This window comes from Scyliorhinus torazame, chromosome 8 (genome assembly GCF_047496885.1).
Source record: "Scyliorhinus torazame isolate Kashiwa2021f chromosome 8, sScyTor2.1, whole genome shotgun sequence".
In the NCBI taxonomy this organism is placed as follows: domain Eukaryota; kingdom Metazoa; phylum Chordata; class Chondrichthyes; order Carcharhiniformes; family Scyliorhinidae; genus Scyliorhinus; species Scyliorhinus torazame.
In genome coordinates this window covers 77,577,464-77,594,248 of record NC_092714.1, presented here as the reverse complement: position 1 = coordinate 77,594,248, position 16,785 = coordinate 77,577,464, and the positions used below count along the sequence as shown (strand labels likewise).

At 43.4% G+C, this 16,785-nt stretch overlaps 1 protein-coding gene across 1 annotated transcript in view; it reads left to right on the top strand.

Annotated features, from left to right (window-relative positions):
- Window positions 1-16,785, top strand: part of ddx3xa (DEAD-box helicase 3 X-linked a) — an 80,097-nt gene that overhangs the window by 32,861 nt on the left and 30,451 nt on the right. Inside the window, 8 exon segments of the mRNA XM_072513861.1 lie at window positions 9,556-9,676; window positions 9,904-10,104; window positions 12,752-12,851; window positions 13,150-13,285; window positions 14,330-14,421; window positions 14,510-14,549; window positions 14,552-14,607; window positions 14,684-14,844. Coding sequence (XP_072369962.1) covers window positions 9,556-9,676; window positions 9,904-10,104; window positions 12,752-12,851; window positions 13,150-13,285; window positions 14,330-14,421; window positions 14,510-14,549; window positions 14,552-14,607; window positions 14,684-14,844 — 907 coding nt within the window.

Sequence of the window (16,785 nt, the reverse complement as noted above, 5' to 3'; positions counted from 1 at the left end):
TGGCATTTATTCGAGGGTCATAGCGCACATGCCTGATCTCAATCTTGCGGCCCACTAAGGAGGCTCACTCACCAGCCTAGATTGCCCATCAGTGCTGATTGTGTTTAGTAGTACAGTTAGTCCTAGAATAGTTGCTTACCCATTTGGCTAGTCTAAATCTCTAGATACTAACCTTTTCAAGTTACCTTTCTCACTTTTCCTTCTGTGCTAGGACTAAATACATATCTACAGTTTATGATCAAAGTAATTAGTTGCTTTTATCTGCTCCTAATCCTCCTCAATTGGGACTTGAAGACTGTCTAAAACATAATTCTAAAGTTTTTTGCAGGGATTGCATCAGTTGAGTATTCCAGTGGTACTTGTGGGTCCCACTAATTTGTAATGGTACCTTTTTGAAGGGGTGTGGTAAATCTCCCTCAGTTTTGTTTACCTGCTTATCTTGAAGTCACTTGGTTATTGCAATGCTGAACTGCTCCTCTAACCTGTCTTGTGATATACATGGCTCCTCGCCCCAGCGACAAATTTTAAATTGTCACCGTTTGCATCTCAACTCCAGGCACTTGGCTCATGCCCATCAAGAAAAGGGGCCATTCTGGACTTCATTTTAAGAATGGATATCTGTGAGCATTTGGTGTCTACTTATGAAGCCCCATGATCCCATGTGCTTGGCTAGCTACTCTTGTCTTTCAACCATGCGTTCTGTGCTCATGAACCTCCAGGTTTCTGTCCTTGCGTGCTTCAGAACTGTTGCCATTGAGTTTATCCTGCCTCTCCCTATCTCTTACTCAATGCAACACCCACCTCTGTATTACATTGCATCTGCTGCTAGCCCATCTGTCTTGCAGTTGATTGGTATCATCCTTGTGTTTGCCAAACCTCCCAGATTGCTATTGAAAATTTGCTCTTGTGTTCTGATATCCAAGTCACTTGTACAATATTATCAAAAAAGCAGTGCTCCTGTCACTTACCCTTAGAAACACTGCTATCTACCATCTTTCAGTCTGGAAAAACAAGCATTTGCTATGACTAATCCAAGCTTTTTATCCAAGTTGACACTGCCCCTCTTCTGCAAGGCTTCATTGTGTTAACTAGCCTAATGTGGTACTTGTCAAATGTTAGAATTGTATATTTTTGCAAAACCAGTTCTGAAACCATTACCAAAGTACTGTCACTGCATTACAGCAAGGATGTAATCATATTGGAACAAATACAGGGAAGATTTACAAGGATGCTGTCAGGACTGGAGATCTGTAGCTGAAGTTCTTTTCTGTGGAATAGTGGAGACTAGGGATGGATTTAATTGGTGTAAAATTTTCTTTGGCAGAGAGATTAATACCAAGACAGACTTGAACTGAGGAGGTTTAGAGGGCAATGTCTAGTGGTGGTCTGAAAAATAATGCTGGCAATACTCCAGTCTGTAGAATCTGAAGAGAAAGTTAATTGTTTCCTGTCATTGACCCTAGAACGAACTCTGACCCTTTGTCATAACAATATTAATTGTTCACACTCCAGATGCTGCTGGATTGTTAGGGTATATTCAATAATACAGAACTTTGCTCTTCTATAAATAGCCACTTGACTTTAGATCAGATTGTGTAATTTAAAGAGTAGTTCAGTTAAGCACTTCAGTTCCTTGGATAGGTTGTCCATTGTAGAAATGTACTTAATCATACATGTACAAAAGCTTAAGCATGGGTGGAATATTTTCATTCTCTCCAAGCACGCTGTCATTCTCCTTGCACTTTGGAATTCTCCATGATGAGGGCAAAGTATGCTTCCCTTGGTCTGTGCTCTTGTATTGGTGAGCTGATTTTAAAAGCTGTCCGTTAACAAAATCATTTTTCTTAGCAAAAGTGGTACAAAGTTGATCACCCAAGTTGCAATGCAATTTTTAACTTTCGCAGTTGGCTAAAGTATGGTGTGGCTGCATTTGGTGAATTGACAGTTCCCATTTCTCTTACAGCTTATAATCCACTGGGAACAAATCGCTCTATTAATTTTCCAATGTTGAGGATTTGTAAGTCTGCACTTTTTTGCACTTAAATCTGTGTGAAAAGGCATGAAGTTTGGCTTTGAATATTATAGGGTTTTTCACACAGCTGGCCTGACATTTTTGGTTCTGTATTAAGTAACATCAGCTGCCGGTTTGGAACAAAATATCCCTACCTTCCACTTAAAAGCTGCTAACTCATGTCCATCATGTGAAAATTGAACTTGGCTTAAACGACACTGATCTAATGAATATGGCTTGTAAGGTTGATCTGCAAGCAGAATCTTGGGGTTTCCTTCGACACAAATGACAGCATTAATGGCAATAATCAGCCGCTTAGTAACTTGACACTGCCCAATAAAAAGATTATACTTATGTCACATATTTCAAGCTTTCTGCAAGTTGCACTGTCACCTAACAACTTTTAGGAAACCCACAGCCAGTTGTTGGAAGAGAGCTATATAGCCAGTAAAGTTTGTAGGCGCACACTCCCTCGTTTTTGCTGTGAATAGTTTCTGAATAATGGCTTATACCGTTGCTCAGCTTTCCCAAGATGTCCCTGGCAAGAGTTGGACGTACATCAGAGCTGCAATGATGTCTGGCTGGACCGATCTGGTACGACATTTGATGTATTGGTGCATGATCAAATGCAGTTTTGTACTAACAATTGCATGCACCACTGCATTCTGCTGTCTTGGTAGATGTATATTCAATTTAATAATTTGGTGTTTGTGGTTCGTAACTGCACACTTCCCTGCATAACTTCATTGGAGCTTACAAATAAATCAGTGATCCAAGAAGTAGTGTGGTGACAAAAGGTTAATGCCGTAACTTGGCGCTTTGACTTTCTCCATTGGCATCCATCATGTGGGATACATAGCAAGTGCCTTGACAAAAATGCATCAAAATTTGACTGTTCTTAAAATTGCAGATATTTTACTGCCATACTTCCAAACTTCTGGAACCTGGATGGAAACTGCTTAATTGGTGTTTCAAAAGCTTATCTTGTGTGCATGTTTGAGTTTTTGATCAAAAAATAACTAACTTGAAATTCATATTCGATTCCAAGTTATACTGGCACAAAAGAACAGCTGGATTTTTTTTTGCCTCCAATCTACCTGCTTGCTGTAGAATCTGTCATCTACTTTGTATTCCAGGCTTCTTCTCACTTGTATCATGAGCCCTCAACTGAGATTTTAGTTTTCATGAACTAGTTTTGTATACCACTTACTGCAGTTGGTTAATCTCAATTTAATTCCATGTACCCATATGGACTTCGAAGGCCGCAACACAATGATTTTGGAACACCTATTAACAGTTACCATTCCTCTGTTAATTGACATCTATGTTCCTCGATTACACAAGTATGCTGGGCACAATTTATTTTGAGACTCATCTGCAGCTAGATTTAATGTTACCCATTGGCATGTAAATTTAATCTACCTGACTGCAGTTAAGGTAGCTTTTGATTTGATCTCATGATACTTAGAATTACAGAATATATAGCACAAATAGGCCAGTTGTCGTAACCAGCCCATGTGATTATGCTCCACTCAATCCTCCTTTTGTCCTTCTCCTCGTTCCTCTCTCTTTCTCTCTTTCTCTCTCTCTCTCTCTCTCTCTCTCTCTCTCTCTCTCTCTCTCTCTCTCTCTCTCTCTCTCTCTCTCTCTCTCTCTCTCTCTCTCTCTCTCTCTCTCTCTCTCTCTCTTCTCCCCCCCCCCCCCCCCCCCCAAAAGAAAATCCATCTCTCTTCCATCAGGGGAGGCAGCAACTTAGTGGTATTGTCACTCGACTAGTAATGCAGGCACCCAGGTTAATGCTCTGGAGACACTGGTTCGAATCCCACCATTACAGATATTGAAATTTGAATTCAATAAAAATCTGGAATTAACAAGTATAATCATGATTAACGATTGTTGCAAAAACTCATCTGGTTCACTAATATCCTTTAGAGAAGGAAATCTGCTGAACTTGCCTGATCTAGCTTTCATGAGACATCCACAGCAATGTGGTTGACTAAAATTACTGAGTTTAAGGGAAATTAGGCTGGCCTTGCCTGTGATACCCACATCCGATGAAAAAATAAAGAAGAAAAAATCTGGTGGTTCCTCTGGTAGCCCATTCATCAACAGCATCTTTACCCAGAGTAATACTCTCATTACTCTGGGTAAAGTTTCTTAATTTTTCTATATTTTGTGATCCCTAACTTTCCTTTCGCCACAAGTGGAAAAAACTGTCCACTCATTCAATCTACCTAAATTTTAAAGGTCTCTTGGTCTTCACCCCACCCTTTTTCAAGGGAACCAGCTCAGCCTCTTCATATAACCTTGTGACTCTCTGGCATTGTCCTTTAGATTTTTATTGCACTCTATATTCTTATGATATGGTGACAGGAATTGTAAACCAGTTTGATGTAAGTTTGGATCTCCCTCTAGAGCTGAGCTAGCAATTGGTCTTTTAATAGCCTTATTAAACTTTAGCAATATCATAGTATTATAGAATTTACAGTGCAGAAGGAGACCATTAGGCCCATCGAGTCTGCACTGGCTCTTGAAAAGGTACAGGAAACCGTACTGTTGGCCTTGTTCTGCATCACAAACAAGCTGTCCAAACAACTGAGCTAAAAATTACTATTTACTTAATGTTACTCCGCAACCTGCTGTCAGCGTATGGGAGTAGATTGTCCAGCGGGATGAACACCATTGTAAAATATCATGTGTTTAAAACCCAGCTTGGTTCTTAGCCTGGTCCTGTGTAAGTTGGCAGTGTGCTTCAAATGGCCACCTTCTGTGTAGTTCTGAACCTTGAGGTTTGGAAAGAAAACAGTTATGGGGGGCTATCCACAGCAGCTCAAAATTTAGATTGTCTAAGGACCCTGAGTCATTGTAACCCATTCACTGTCTGATTGAGATCTGTTAACTCAAAATAAATGAGGAATCCATTTTAGAATGTAATTCTTTCAGGCAAGGTGTAGATTCACTGCTAGCATGTCACGTGATTTTAAAAAAAATCTTTGTTTTAGAGCTGAATTAGGACCCGACTGTAAATGTACTTGCTAGCTTGCTTGTCTAAGCTGAGATTTGCCCACTTAAAGGTCCCATTTACCAGAAGGTGATCTCCCTTTGTAGATGTGCATGATTGAGGTGGAACTGACCAATAAACTGGTGTGATGTTTCTTCTATACTGAGTGCTCACATCATAGTTAATTTGTCTGCTTTTATGTTTTTGCTTTACCATGAGCAGCATTACTTGGGCATTTTGAAGTACAATGAAATTTAACGTATGTTCTGCTGGATGGCAGCTAGCGAGTGATGTTTGCAAGTTGTCTGAAGACTGCTTTCGACACAGTGGAATTGCTGCCTCATAGCACCTGGGACCCACATTCAAACCGGACTTGGGTGACTGGAGTTTGCACGTTCTCCCTGTGTCTGCGTGGGTTTCCTCCCAGGTGCCCTGGTTTCCTCCCACAGTCCAGTGCAGGTTAGGTGGGGTTACGGGGATAGGATGGAGGAGTGGGTCTAGCTAGTGGTCTTTCAGAAGGTTGGTGCAGACTGGATTGGCTGGAAGGCACTATGGGATCCTATGAATGTAGGGATTCTATTAATATGACCATGTAAGATGCATCTGTATTGCTCTCTGCTTGGGGAAGATATATTACTATGACCTACTTGGTGAATTGTGTTATTTTGAAAATGCAAACTTCAATGTAGTAATAGGTTGTGGCAGTTTAAATTTTGCCAGATTAAATGCTTTTAAAATTGTTTTCAGTGCTGCTTTTGGCAAGTATTGAGATCCAAATCAACTGATCCAGATAGCTAAGGGTAAAAGCAAATTACTGTGGATGCTGGAAAATCTCAGCAGGTCAGGCAGCATCTGTGGGGAGAGAAAAGAGCTAATGTTTCGAGTCCAGATAACCATTTGTCAAAGCTCCCAAGGGATTTGATTAAATTGCTACCAGCATAGTGGGTGAAACGCATTTAATTTGCAGTTTTGTTATCTGACACTTATTTCTATTTTTGTGAATAGCAGCCATCTTGGTTGCAGAAGTTGTCAGCTGTTTTGTTTCAACTTCATAAGCAATTGAAGCAAAATTAGCATCTTGGTTGTACACTATCAAATGTGCAAGATTGCAGTTTGTCAAGATAAGATTGATTACACTTAAATATTGAAAGCTAACACTCTCCTTGTGCAAACCAAGATTTACCAGACTGGGGTTCTGAACATAGAGAGAATTGCTCAATGAATGCGTACCACAATAGAAGAGATGGTCATGTAAATGGTTATAACCATGATTGTTGTACGCTTAACCTCCATGTCTACTTAATTCTTTTTTCCAATTAAGGGGAAATTTACGGTGGCCAATCCACCTACACTGCACATCCTTTTGGGTTGTGGAGGAGCCACTTAGTGTTACTGTTGTCGCAATCTAACCTGGTACCCAGCAAAATGCCAGATAAGGTGTGCAAACCTAAACTGTTAGTGTTACAGCAATGCTGGATCAGATTGACTATGGAATTCTTAATGAGGCGAAATGGGATTCTGTAGTTTCAAAACTCATCATGCTGAAGACCTAGATCATAGAATTTCCAGTGCAGAAGGAGGCCATTAGGCCCATTGAGTCTGCACTGGCCCGTGGAAAGATCATCCTACCTAAGCCCACACCACCCCTATCCCCGTAACCAAGTAACCTCATCTAACCTTTATGGACACTAAGGGCAATTTGACATGGCCAATCCACCCAATTTGCACATCTTTGGACTGTGGGAGAAAACCGGAGGACCCAGAAGAAACTCACGCAGACACTGGGAGAACGTGCAGACAGTGACACATGTCGGGAATTGAACCTGGGACCCTGGAGCTGTGAAGCAACTGTGCTAACCACTGCTACTGTCCCGCCAACCTGTTATGGTCTCCTTACTGATGGCTTTTGTGCACAGAGCTGTAGCCTGGATTTCGGGTATCATGTAATTTGTTGCAGTAATAATTTGCATTGAGTCACGAGAGTATTTCACAGCACAATCATGCAATTATTTGGCACCAGCCCATGAGATTAGGGCAGGTGATTGAAGCTTGGTGAGAGATTTGGGGAGAATTCTAGAACTTGAATGTCGACATGGGCAGCCGAACGGGATCTGATGTACAAGAGACCCCCAAAATTGAAGTTTTGAAATAATGGGTGGAGGTGTAGAAATGATTGGCTAATCAACATCAAGGCATTGCTAAATTAGGAGCCGATGAGACCAGCAAGCATTTGGGTAAGCAGGACTTTGTGCAGTATTTCAGAACTCTTGATTTTAAAACTCTGGGTCTTGTAGGGACATCGGTTACCACTGGTACTGTTTCAAAATTTGTACGGTTTGGTCTCAAAAGTGCAAGGAAAACAAGGGCAAACGAGGCCAGGTCTAAGAGCATTTTCACTAGAAGGACGATCAGAATTGATCAGCTTAATCCTGGACTAATTTTTAGTTGACAATGTAAAGTTCCAGAACATATTGGGTATCGTTATAAAGCCCATACGACGCCAATCATGCACTGAGGATATTGGCTGCTATCCACCTACAATTTACTTTTAGCTTTACATTAACAACTTGTAACCATCTTTTTTAATGGTGCTGTTACTCAAATTGTCTGCAGGACTGTCCACCAGACGGGAAGTGCAGGGGTTGATTGAGTTGGATTGTTTACACCGGTATGCTGTTAACTGACTCCTCAATGGACAATGTATAGAGAGAGAATGAAAGTGCAAAGAAAAGGTGGTTGAAGAGGTGGCACATAACTGCAGGAGCAGCAAAAGGATTGGTGGTAAAGATTGGATAAGTAAAGGTGCAACCCACTGAACTGAAGATGTTGGATGGTGTAGTCCTGTGTCAAAGGTGGTAAAAGTCCTAAGCAAACCATATAGCAGGATGTGTGCCATTTGGACACCTTTTTGCTGTAGGAGAAATGGAGATGTTGGGGGTGGGGGGGGGGGGAGAGGAGTCTATATTTTAAAGAAATTGATCCCAGTACTTCTAAATCTCAGCATTGTTTAAGCCCCTCATTTTGCCCCTAGTAAATCTCCTGTTCATAAGTTCTTATGCATTTTATTTGGAATTAAATTTCAACCTTTCTATATTTGGTTGTTGCTCTTATAGCACCAATCCATATGTAGTGTAGAACTGAATTCTTGATATATTAAATAGAGGTAAGAAGCTGACTCTAGTAATAAGAACAAAAAAGTACAGCACCAGAACAGGCCCTTCGGCCCCTCCAAGCCTGTGCTGATCATGATGCCCTAACTTTAAAAAAAAAAACCTTCTGGTCTTTTGTTCATATCCCTCTTATTTCCTCCCTCTCCATGTACCCATCCAGATGCCTCTTAAATGTTGCCTGCTTCCACCACATACTCAGGCAGCACAGCGTGTTCCAGACACCCACCACTCCAAATGGAAAAACCTACCCCACACATCTCCATTAAACCCTCCTTGCCTTGAATCTGTGCTCCTTTGTAATTGACACTTCCACCCTTGGAAAAAGCCTCTTTACTATCCACCCTGTCATGCCTCATAATTTTGTAGACCTCCATCAGGTCTCCTCTCAGCCTCTGTATTTCCAGTGAAAACAATCCTAGTTTATTCAACCTCCTCATAGCCAACACCCTCGACCAGGCAGTGTCATTGTGAATCACCTTTGCATTCTATCAGAAGGACGTGGATGATAATGTGGTGATCAGAATTGCCCACAGTACTCCAAATGCGGCTTTAACATAAGGTTTTATATAGCTGCAACACAATTTCCCAACTCCTGTACTCCGTGCCCCAGCTGATGAAGGCAAGCATGCCAGATGCCTCCTTGGCCACTGGTGTTGCCTCTTTTGGGGAACTATGGACCTGCCTGCCCAGATCTAGAGCTTGAGACATGGGCATAATTCTCATCTACTTCAGAAAGTTATCCCCTTGCAAACTGACCATGACCTAAACTTTGAACCGATTTTCCAGTAATTTTTGTACTTCTGCCAATCTTACACATGGGCGTGCCTTTCTTCAACTTAACATTTTTAGGAGTGTTGAGAGGTTTTATACATAATTTCTTGTTGTATATTTCCTGATACACAACTGGCCTTAAAACCGTCTTGCTTTTAGAGGCATGAGTACAAATGGAACGCCTGTATTTGAGACGTTGGCCTGTTCTCCTTTGGAGAGCCTGTGCAGTTCCGAATGTGAAAATTGTACTTGTCCTTGTGAAGTGAATACTGAGTAGACCGAGATTGTGTTCTGGAAGAGATTTGAAGGCACTGGTGGAATGTATCTTGTTACATTGGTACAATAGCAAGACACCTGAAACTCAATAGAACAATGGAAGTATAACCTTTTGTTACTTGTGGCAATTTGTATCATTTTCATAAGGTTTTGATTTTGGGCACCTAAATCACTGGCTCATATTTTGGTGGCCTGTCTTTTTTTTTTTTTTTTTTTTTTGGACCTTCCTTTACTCTCCTGCCCCCTGCTTTTGGTTTCAAAATTTGGAACTTGCTTTAAAAACCAACTCAGCAGTGATATAATTGTGAACTTCTCTAAAATGACAGGCTTTGGCTATGAGAAAGATGGAGGATGGAGTAACAAGGATGTCAGAGATCCATACAGCAGTTTTGGGTCGCGTGCTGATCGGGGAAAGTCAAGCTTCTTCAATGATCGAGGAAGAGGGAGGTAAGCTGAATTTGATTCAAGTGACTGTTGGCGCTATCCAAATTTACTAATTTCAAGCATAATTTTAATTGTAGTTCGATATTTGACTTGTTTATTCCCCCAAGCTTGAGTAGAATGGCTTTTCTAAATGTAGACTTGTAACGGTGCTGCATAGGTTATGCGGGATCGTTTTCTTTGTATTTTTGCTATTACGCGAACGTTGTTTGCTAGTTTCTTCTTTCCATCAGGTATGAGGACCGTGGCAGGGGAAATGCTAGTGATAGTGCTTATGATCACTTTGGAAGCCGCAGTGACCGTGGGGGATATGGCCGGATGGATCGTGGTGGATTCGGATCTCGTGAAGGTGGTGGAAATAGCCGTTGGGTGGAAGACAAACGGGATGATGATGATTGGTCAAAACAGCTGCCGGCAAATGAACGTATGGAACAGTAGGTGTTGAGTTCTTGCCTACTCAAAAGGGGCAAATGTTTGAGAGAATCGTGTAGATTTTATAAACAGTTGGTGGAGAAAGAGATGGAGAGTTTCAACAGAATCATAGAATTCCTACAGTGCAGAAGGAGGCTACTTAGCCCATTGAGCCTGCACTGACCCTCTGAAAGAGCACACTATCTAGGCCCACACACTCACCCTTTCCCCATAATTCCACTTAACCCTTTAGACACTTGACAATTTAGCATGACCAATCCACCGAACCTATGCATTTTTGGACCGGGAGAAAACCGGAGCACCCGGAAGAAACTCAGTCACTGGGAGAACGTACAAGCTCCACACAGCCACCCAAGGCTGGAATTGAACCTGGGTCCCTGTTTCTGAGAGGCAGGAGTGCTAACTACTGTCCCCTCCTAATTGTGGGACACTTTGAAGGACTGGAGGAGGTACACTACTCGGATAGGTGAAGCTGTAGGTGGATTTGAGCAATATAAATTTTATATTGGAGATGTTGGTGAATTGAGAATTGATGGAGCTGAATGATGGAGATCATGAGTGATCAGTATTTGGTGAGCATAGGGTAGAGGTAGCAGTTAGTCATGGGGGAAAATGTCTTCAGTTTTTCTAATCTTTTAAGTAGACAAAATTGTGACTGTCCAGGACTGGTGTCTGGCTGGCAGTAAGATAGGGCAAGCAATGGATGGGCCAACAGATAGGCACAGAAGTGGGCCATTTGCCCCATTAGTCTGCCATTCAATGAGATCATGACTGATCTGGTATAATCTTGAACTCTATCTTTCTGCCTTATCCCCAAAACCCTCGATTCCCTTACTGATTAAAAATCTGTGTATCACAACCTCGAACAAGCCTTATGACACTCTGTGATAAAGAATGTAACAGATCCACTATCCTCCGAAGAAATTCCCCCTCATAATAATAATATGATATTGTTACAAGTATCAAGTTACTGTGAAAAGCCCCACATTCCGGTGCCTGTTTGGGTAAGCTGGTAAGGGAATTGAACTCGCGCTGCTGGCCTTGTTCTGCATTACAAATCCAGCTGTCTAGCCCACTGAGCTAAACCAGCCCATGGGTGACCCTATACTCTATTATGCCCCCTGGCCCTAGACTCCCATAAAAGGAAACAACCTCTTGGCATCTACCCTGGGAATCCGAGATGTCTCGATAAGGTTGCCCCCTTATTCTTTACTGCAATGAGTACAGGCCCAACCTACACAACCCTTCTACTCATAAGAAAATCCCTCCATACCTGGGATGAACCTAATAAATGTCTCCTCGACTGCCTCCAATGCCAGCCTATCTTTCCTTCGATAAGGAGACTAAAACTGTTCACAGTATTATGGCTGTTGTCTAACAAGTGCCTTGTATAGCTGTTAGCGAGGCATTCCTATTTTTATACCACCTTCCCTTTGAAATAAAGACCAATATTCCACACCTACCCAATTACCTGCTGAATTTGCATGCTAGCTTCTCATGATTTATGCACTAGGATCCCCAAATTCCCCTCTGCAGTCTTTCTCTGTTTAAATAATATTCAGCTCCTTTATTCTTCCTACCTAACTTCATGTTTTCCTACATTATATTCCATCAGCCAAGTTTTTGCCCACTTGCTTAACCTGTCTATATCCCTCTGTAGACAAACTGTCATCCTCTCCACCTATTTTTGTGACATCTGCAAACTTGGCAATAGTGCATTCAATTCCCTTACCCAAGTCACTAATATATATTGTAAATACTTGTGGTCCCTGTAGCACTCCACTAGTTCCAGGTTGCCAGCCTGAAAATGCCTCTTCTCCCAACTCTCTTCTATCAGTTGTTCAGTCCTCCATACTGTGCTAATATACTATTGCGAACACTATGAGCTCTTAAATAGCCTTTTGTGCAGTATCTTAATAAATGTGCTGTTTGGAGTCATACCTGGGACAAAGGAAGATGGTTTGTGGGTGGTTGGTGGTCAATTATCTCAACTCCAGGACATAACTTCAGGAGTTCCTCCGGGTCGTGTCCTAGGCCAATGTGGCCCACACATGCACCCACCCCAACCCAACCCCAGGATCAGCTGTCCACCCTGAGGCAATCCAGCACTGCCTCAGCCTTCTCCAGGTCCACCCAAGATGGCTGCCATATTCCCCAGTGAGCCAACACAACTTCTCCAGGTCCACCCAAAATGGCCTGCCAATCCCCCAGTGAGCCAGCACAAAAAAACAATCAGCAGTCTACCTTGCCTGATTGACAAACAACTCACAGAAGAACAGTTTCTGTGGTCGCGGCTTCTGAGTTGTCTGATCCCTTGCCCGACCTCTGCCTTGTATTGTACCTGCTGGACATTAATTTTGTGAGGGGACATTATCCCATCAAACTGAACAAATTACTACTACTACCCCCACCCGGGCACCTGTTTGGGGAGGCTGGTACAGGAATAGACCCATGCTGCTGGCCTGCCTTGGTCTGCTTTCAAAGCCAGCGATTTAGCCCTGTGCTAAACCAGTCCCGTGCGTGACTGCTTGCCACAAATGCCTTCAGAGGTCCAGAAAACGGCACTGTGTGTGGGAGGTTGGAGAAATCCAAGAAACAAAGGTCAAGACTGGTTTTCAATATTCTTGAAAAATTGTTTTCTACTTTTAGGGAGTTGTTTTCTGCAAGCAACACCGGAATCAACTTTGAGAATATGATGACATTCCTGTTGATAGCAACTGGTGCAAACTCTCCTCCTCATATTGAAACTGTAAGTAGACCTTGGACAGGCTGGTGCTTTCATAATTGCTGTCTAAAAAATTCCATTAAGATTAAATGTTGCAGGATTATAGTGCAATGTCAACACCCAAGGAGAACCAGAATGCATAAGAATTGTTGACTACAGGGAAAATTAATTATGGCCAGGTATTTTTATAATGGCTGCATCAAAGTAGCAGTGGAGGTGTTGCCTTCATTCGCCATAAGTTCAGCTCCCCAAAAAATTGGGTTCAAACAGTGGATGGAGATATATACATTTATCCAGCTTTCAGCTTGAATTGTTATTTTAGTTCCAGGATGTAAACATGGGAGAAATAATAATGGGTAACATTGAACTGAGTCGTTACGATCGTCCAACCCCTGTGCAGAAACATGCGATTCCCATCATTATATCGAAGCGGGATTTGATGGCATGTGCTCAAACAGGCAAGTATAACTCATGAAAGTTGTCAGAACATGCAGTAGCAAATGCAGCTTGCTTAGAACATGCAGTAGCAAATGCAGCTTGCTTAATTTCATGGTATAATTTGTGGCCACCATAATATTAATTTGGCATGTTAATTCTTCATTCCTTGCTGTCCCATGTGTATAGATGACCCTTTGCGGCCACACTTAGAAACCTGTAAACTCATGCTGAGCTGTTTTAAAATTGATGCTGGTCAGAATTTTTGCCTCGACTTGTGTTTTAATTAATTCTGCAATTTTACTTTTGGACTGTGGAAGCAGCTTGTTTAGTTGCTATTGCGAAGAGGTGAAGGCTATTCACCCCATCAAACCTGTCTACTTAAATTATGACCTGTATCTTACCTCCCTTGATTCCATATCCCAGGGACCATTGCATAACAAATCTTTATCATCTTTAAATTTCCAATTGACCTAGCTGACCTAGCCTGAAGGTGACACTGCACAAGGTCACTGAGCTTGATACAACAGCAGTATCACTTGTACTCAAGCTCCACTCCATTGAAACAAAACCTTATGCTCAAGTTGCTTTTTTTTTTTGGCAGCTGTCCTCATATTTTCTGACTTCTGTACGTAGCCCATTAAAATCTGTTTTCACAATTCCTGGCTTCTTGGTGTAGAAAATATTGATATGGCTGTCTTGGGTACAAAATCTTTACTGAATTCCATCTGCCAGAGTTTGGCTCAGTTCTCTCTTCCCTTTGGAACCTTCTGCACTATCTACACTTAACTGTACAAACCTAACCTAATGTTAGAAAACTTGTGAATACAACTGTGCATTCCATTCGAGGTCCCAGCACAGTTCCTAGATACGCCGTTAGTTGCACCCTGCCAAGTGGAATATGTGCCCATTATTGCTTCGTAACCAATTCCATCAATAGATTACCTCCAATTCATGCACTTTTGACGTTCTATCGAAGTTGCATTTGTAGAAGTCCAATGAAGGTCGAGTAGAGGGTTAGTGTAATTTTTCCAAATTTAAGTCAAAGATTTCTGTTAACTCTCCAGGCTCTGGGAAAACGGCAGCATTTCTGCTTCCCATTCTTAGTCAGATCTATGCAGAAGGTCCTGGTGAAGCTTTGAAGAATGCGAAAGCTCAAGTAAGTGATCTTAATATTTTTCAGATTCTGAAATGGTATTCATTTTCAATATTTCTGTACACTTATTAGTGCATGTCTATTCCAACAGGATTCCTCTAAATATGGTCGTCGTAAGCAATATCCAATTGCTTTGTTTTGGCACCTACCAGAGAACTTGCAGTACAGATATACGATGAATCCAGAAAGGTGAGGTTTTAAAATAGCCCTTGCTATTTATAATTTCACCGGAAGCTGATTTACAATTTCACATTTTTATTTGCAGTTTGCATATCGTTCTAAAGTTCGTCCTTCTGTAGTTTATGGAGGAGCTGACATTGGGCAACAAATCAGAGATTTGGAGCGTGGATGTCATCTACTTGTCGCCACTCCTGGACGTTTAGTTGATATGATTGAGCGGGGAAAGGTTGGATTAGATTATTGCAAGTATGTTGAAGTCTTTACATAAAATTAATTGTGTTTGGTCTAATTTAGTAGAAAACCAATTTTAATACTCCAGTTATATTTTAATCAAAAAATAATGTATTGCCTCTATTTTCGCATTGTACAGCAAGATGTTCTACTCTTCTGACTTCTGTTAGTATATTGATACTGTGCCCAATGAGTTTGGATCATATTCACTATTTTAAAAAAAAAAAAGTCAAAGCCGAGTCATCTTTTGAATTTGGATGACTTTTTGTTTGCCAGTCCATACTTTTGCATCTACCCGAGAGCAGATGATGCATCAGTTTAATATGTCATTTGAAAGAAGATCCTTTCAGCAGTGCACTTCATCAGTACAATTCAGGAATGTTGGCCAAGACTATGTGCAAGTTGTGGAGTTGGAGTTGAACTCGCAATCTTCTAATTCTGGTGGGAGTGCTGCCAACAGAGTCATCGTTGACATGACAAAATGTAATCCCTTAATCAAATCATAAACCATTTCCTTTCCTAATTTCATGGCACGTCGGTATCCTCTTTTCGATATCAGTGGGTGGCCTGAAGGATGACATTAACATGAATTAAATCTGATGGGTTACCAGTTGAAATGTCTCCCAGATTGCTGAAAAGAGGCAAACGGTTAAAATAGTAACTGGTTGACTTCAGAATGTACTGCTCTAAGAAATTATTGAATGCACTCTATGAACTCTCTTTCAGGTTACTGTTGCCAATCTGAGTTACCCAATCTAACTGTGAATTAAAGTCACTCATGGTTATTGTGGTACCTTGTGACTGCTTATTACTTTTTCCTGTATACCCTGACTTGCCATGCTTCTACGTTTTGCTTTTTAACCATTACTTAGTTCCATCCAAACTGATTGTGAGCTTGCTCTTCGAGCCAAAGTATTCTTGCTACTGTACTAATGACATCTAAGCAGTTATACATTTTTATGTATGCTGGGTCATTCCGATGCAAAACCTTTGACCGGCCTTTTTACCAATTTCTGCACACTCCTTATCTGCTGGTACACAAGTTGGTATTCTGTCCCTTTGTCGCACTGGCTATCATTGGTGAAATTGCTACACTGGTATAGTACTGCGTTGTTGCCCTTTGATTTATTACATCTCTCTTGCACAATTCTACCTGCCACTAATTTAAAATCCTCTTATCATGCTAGTTTGTGCAACTCACCAGAACACTGGTCCTGGCATGGTTCAGATGAAGACCATCTCAGCAGTACAGCTCCCTCACTCTCGCCCTCTCTGCCCCCCCGGGCTGCTCTGCCCCCCCCCGGGCTGCTCTGCCCCCCCCCGGGCTGCTCTGCCCCCCCCCGGGCTGCTCTGCCCCCCCCCCGGGCTGCTCTGCCCCCCCCCGGGCTGCTCTGCCCCCCCCCGGGCTGCTCTGCCCCCCCCCCGGGCTGCTCTGCCCCCCCCCCGGGCTGCTCTGCCCCCCCCCCGGGCTGCTCTGCCCCCCCCCGGGCTGCTCTGCCCCCCCCCCCCCGGGCCTGCTCTGCCCCCCCCCCGGGCTGCTCTGCCCCCCCCCCGGGCTGCTCTGCCCCCCCCCGGGCTGCTCTGCCCCCCCCCCGGGCTGCTCTGCCCCCCCCCCGGGCTGCTCTGCCCCCCCCCGGGCTGCTCTGCCCCCCCCCGGGCTGCTCTGCCCCCCCCCCCCGGGCTGCTCTGCCCCCCCCCCCGGGCTGCTCTGCCCCCCCCCCCCGGGCTGCTCTGCCCCCCCCCCCGGCTGCTCTGCCCCCCCCCCCCCCCCCCCCCGGGCTGCTCTGCCCCCCCCCCCCCCCCCCCCCCCCCCGGGCTGCTCTGCCCCCCCCCCCCCCCCCCCCCCGGCTGCTCTGCCCCCCCCCCCCCCCCCCCCCGGGCTGCTCTGCCCCCCCCCCCCCCCCCCCCCCCCCCGGGCTGCTCTGCCCCCCCCCCCCCCCCCCCCCCCCCCCCGGG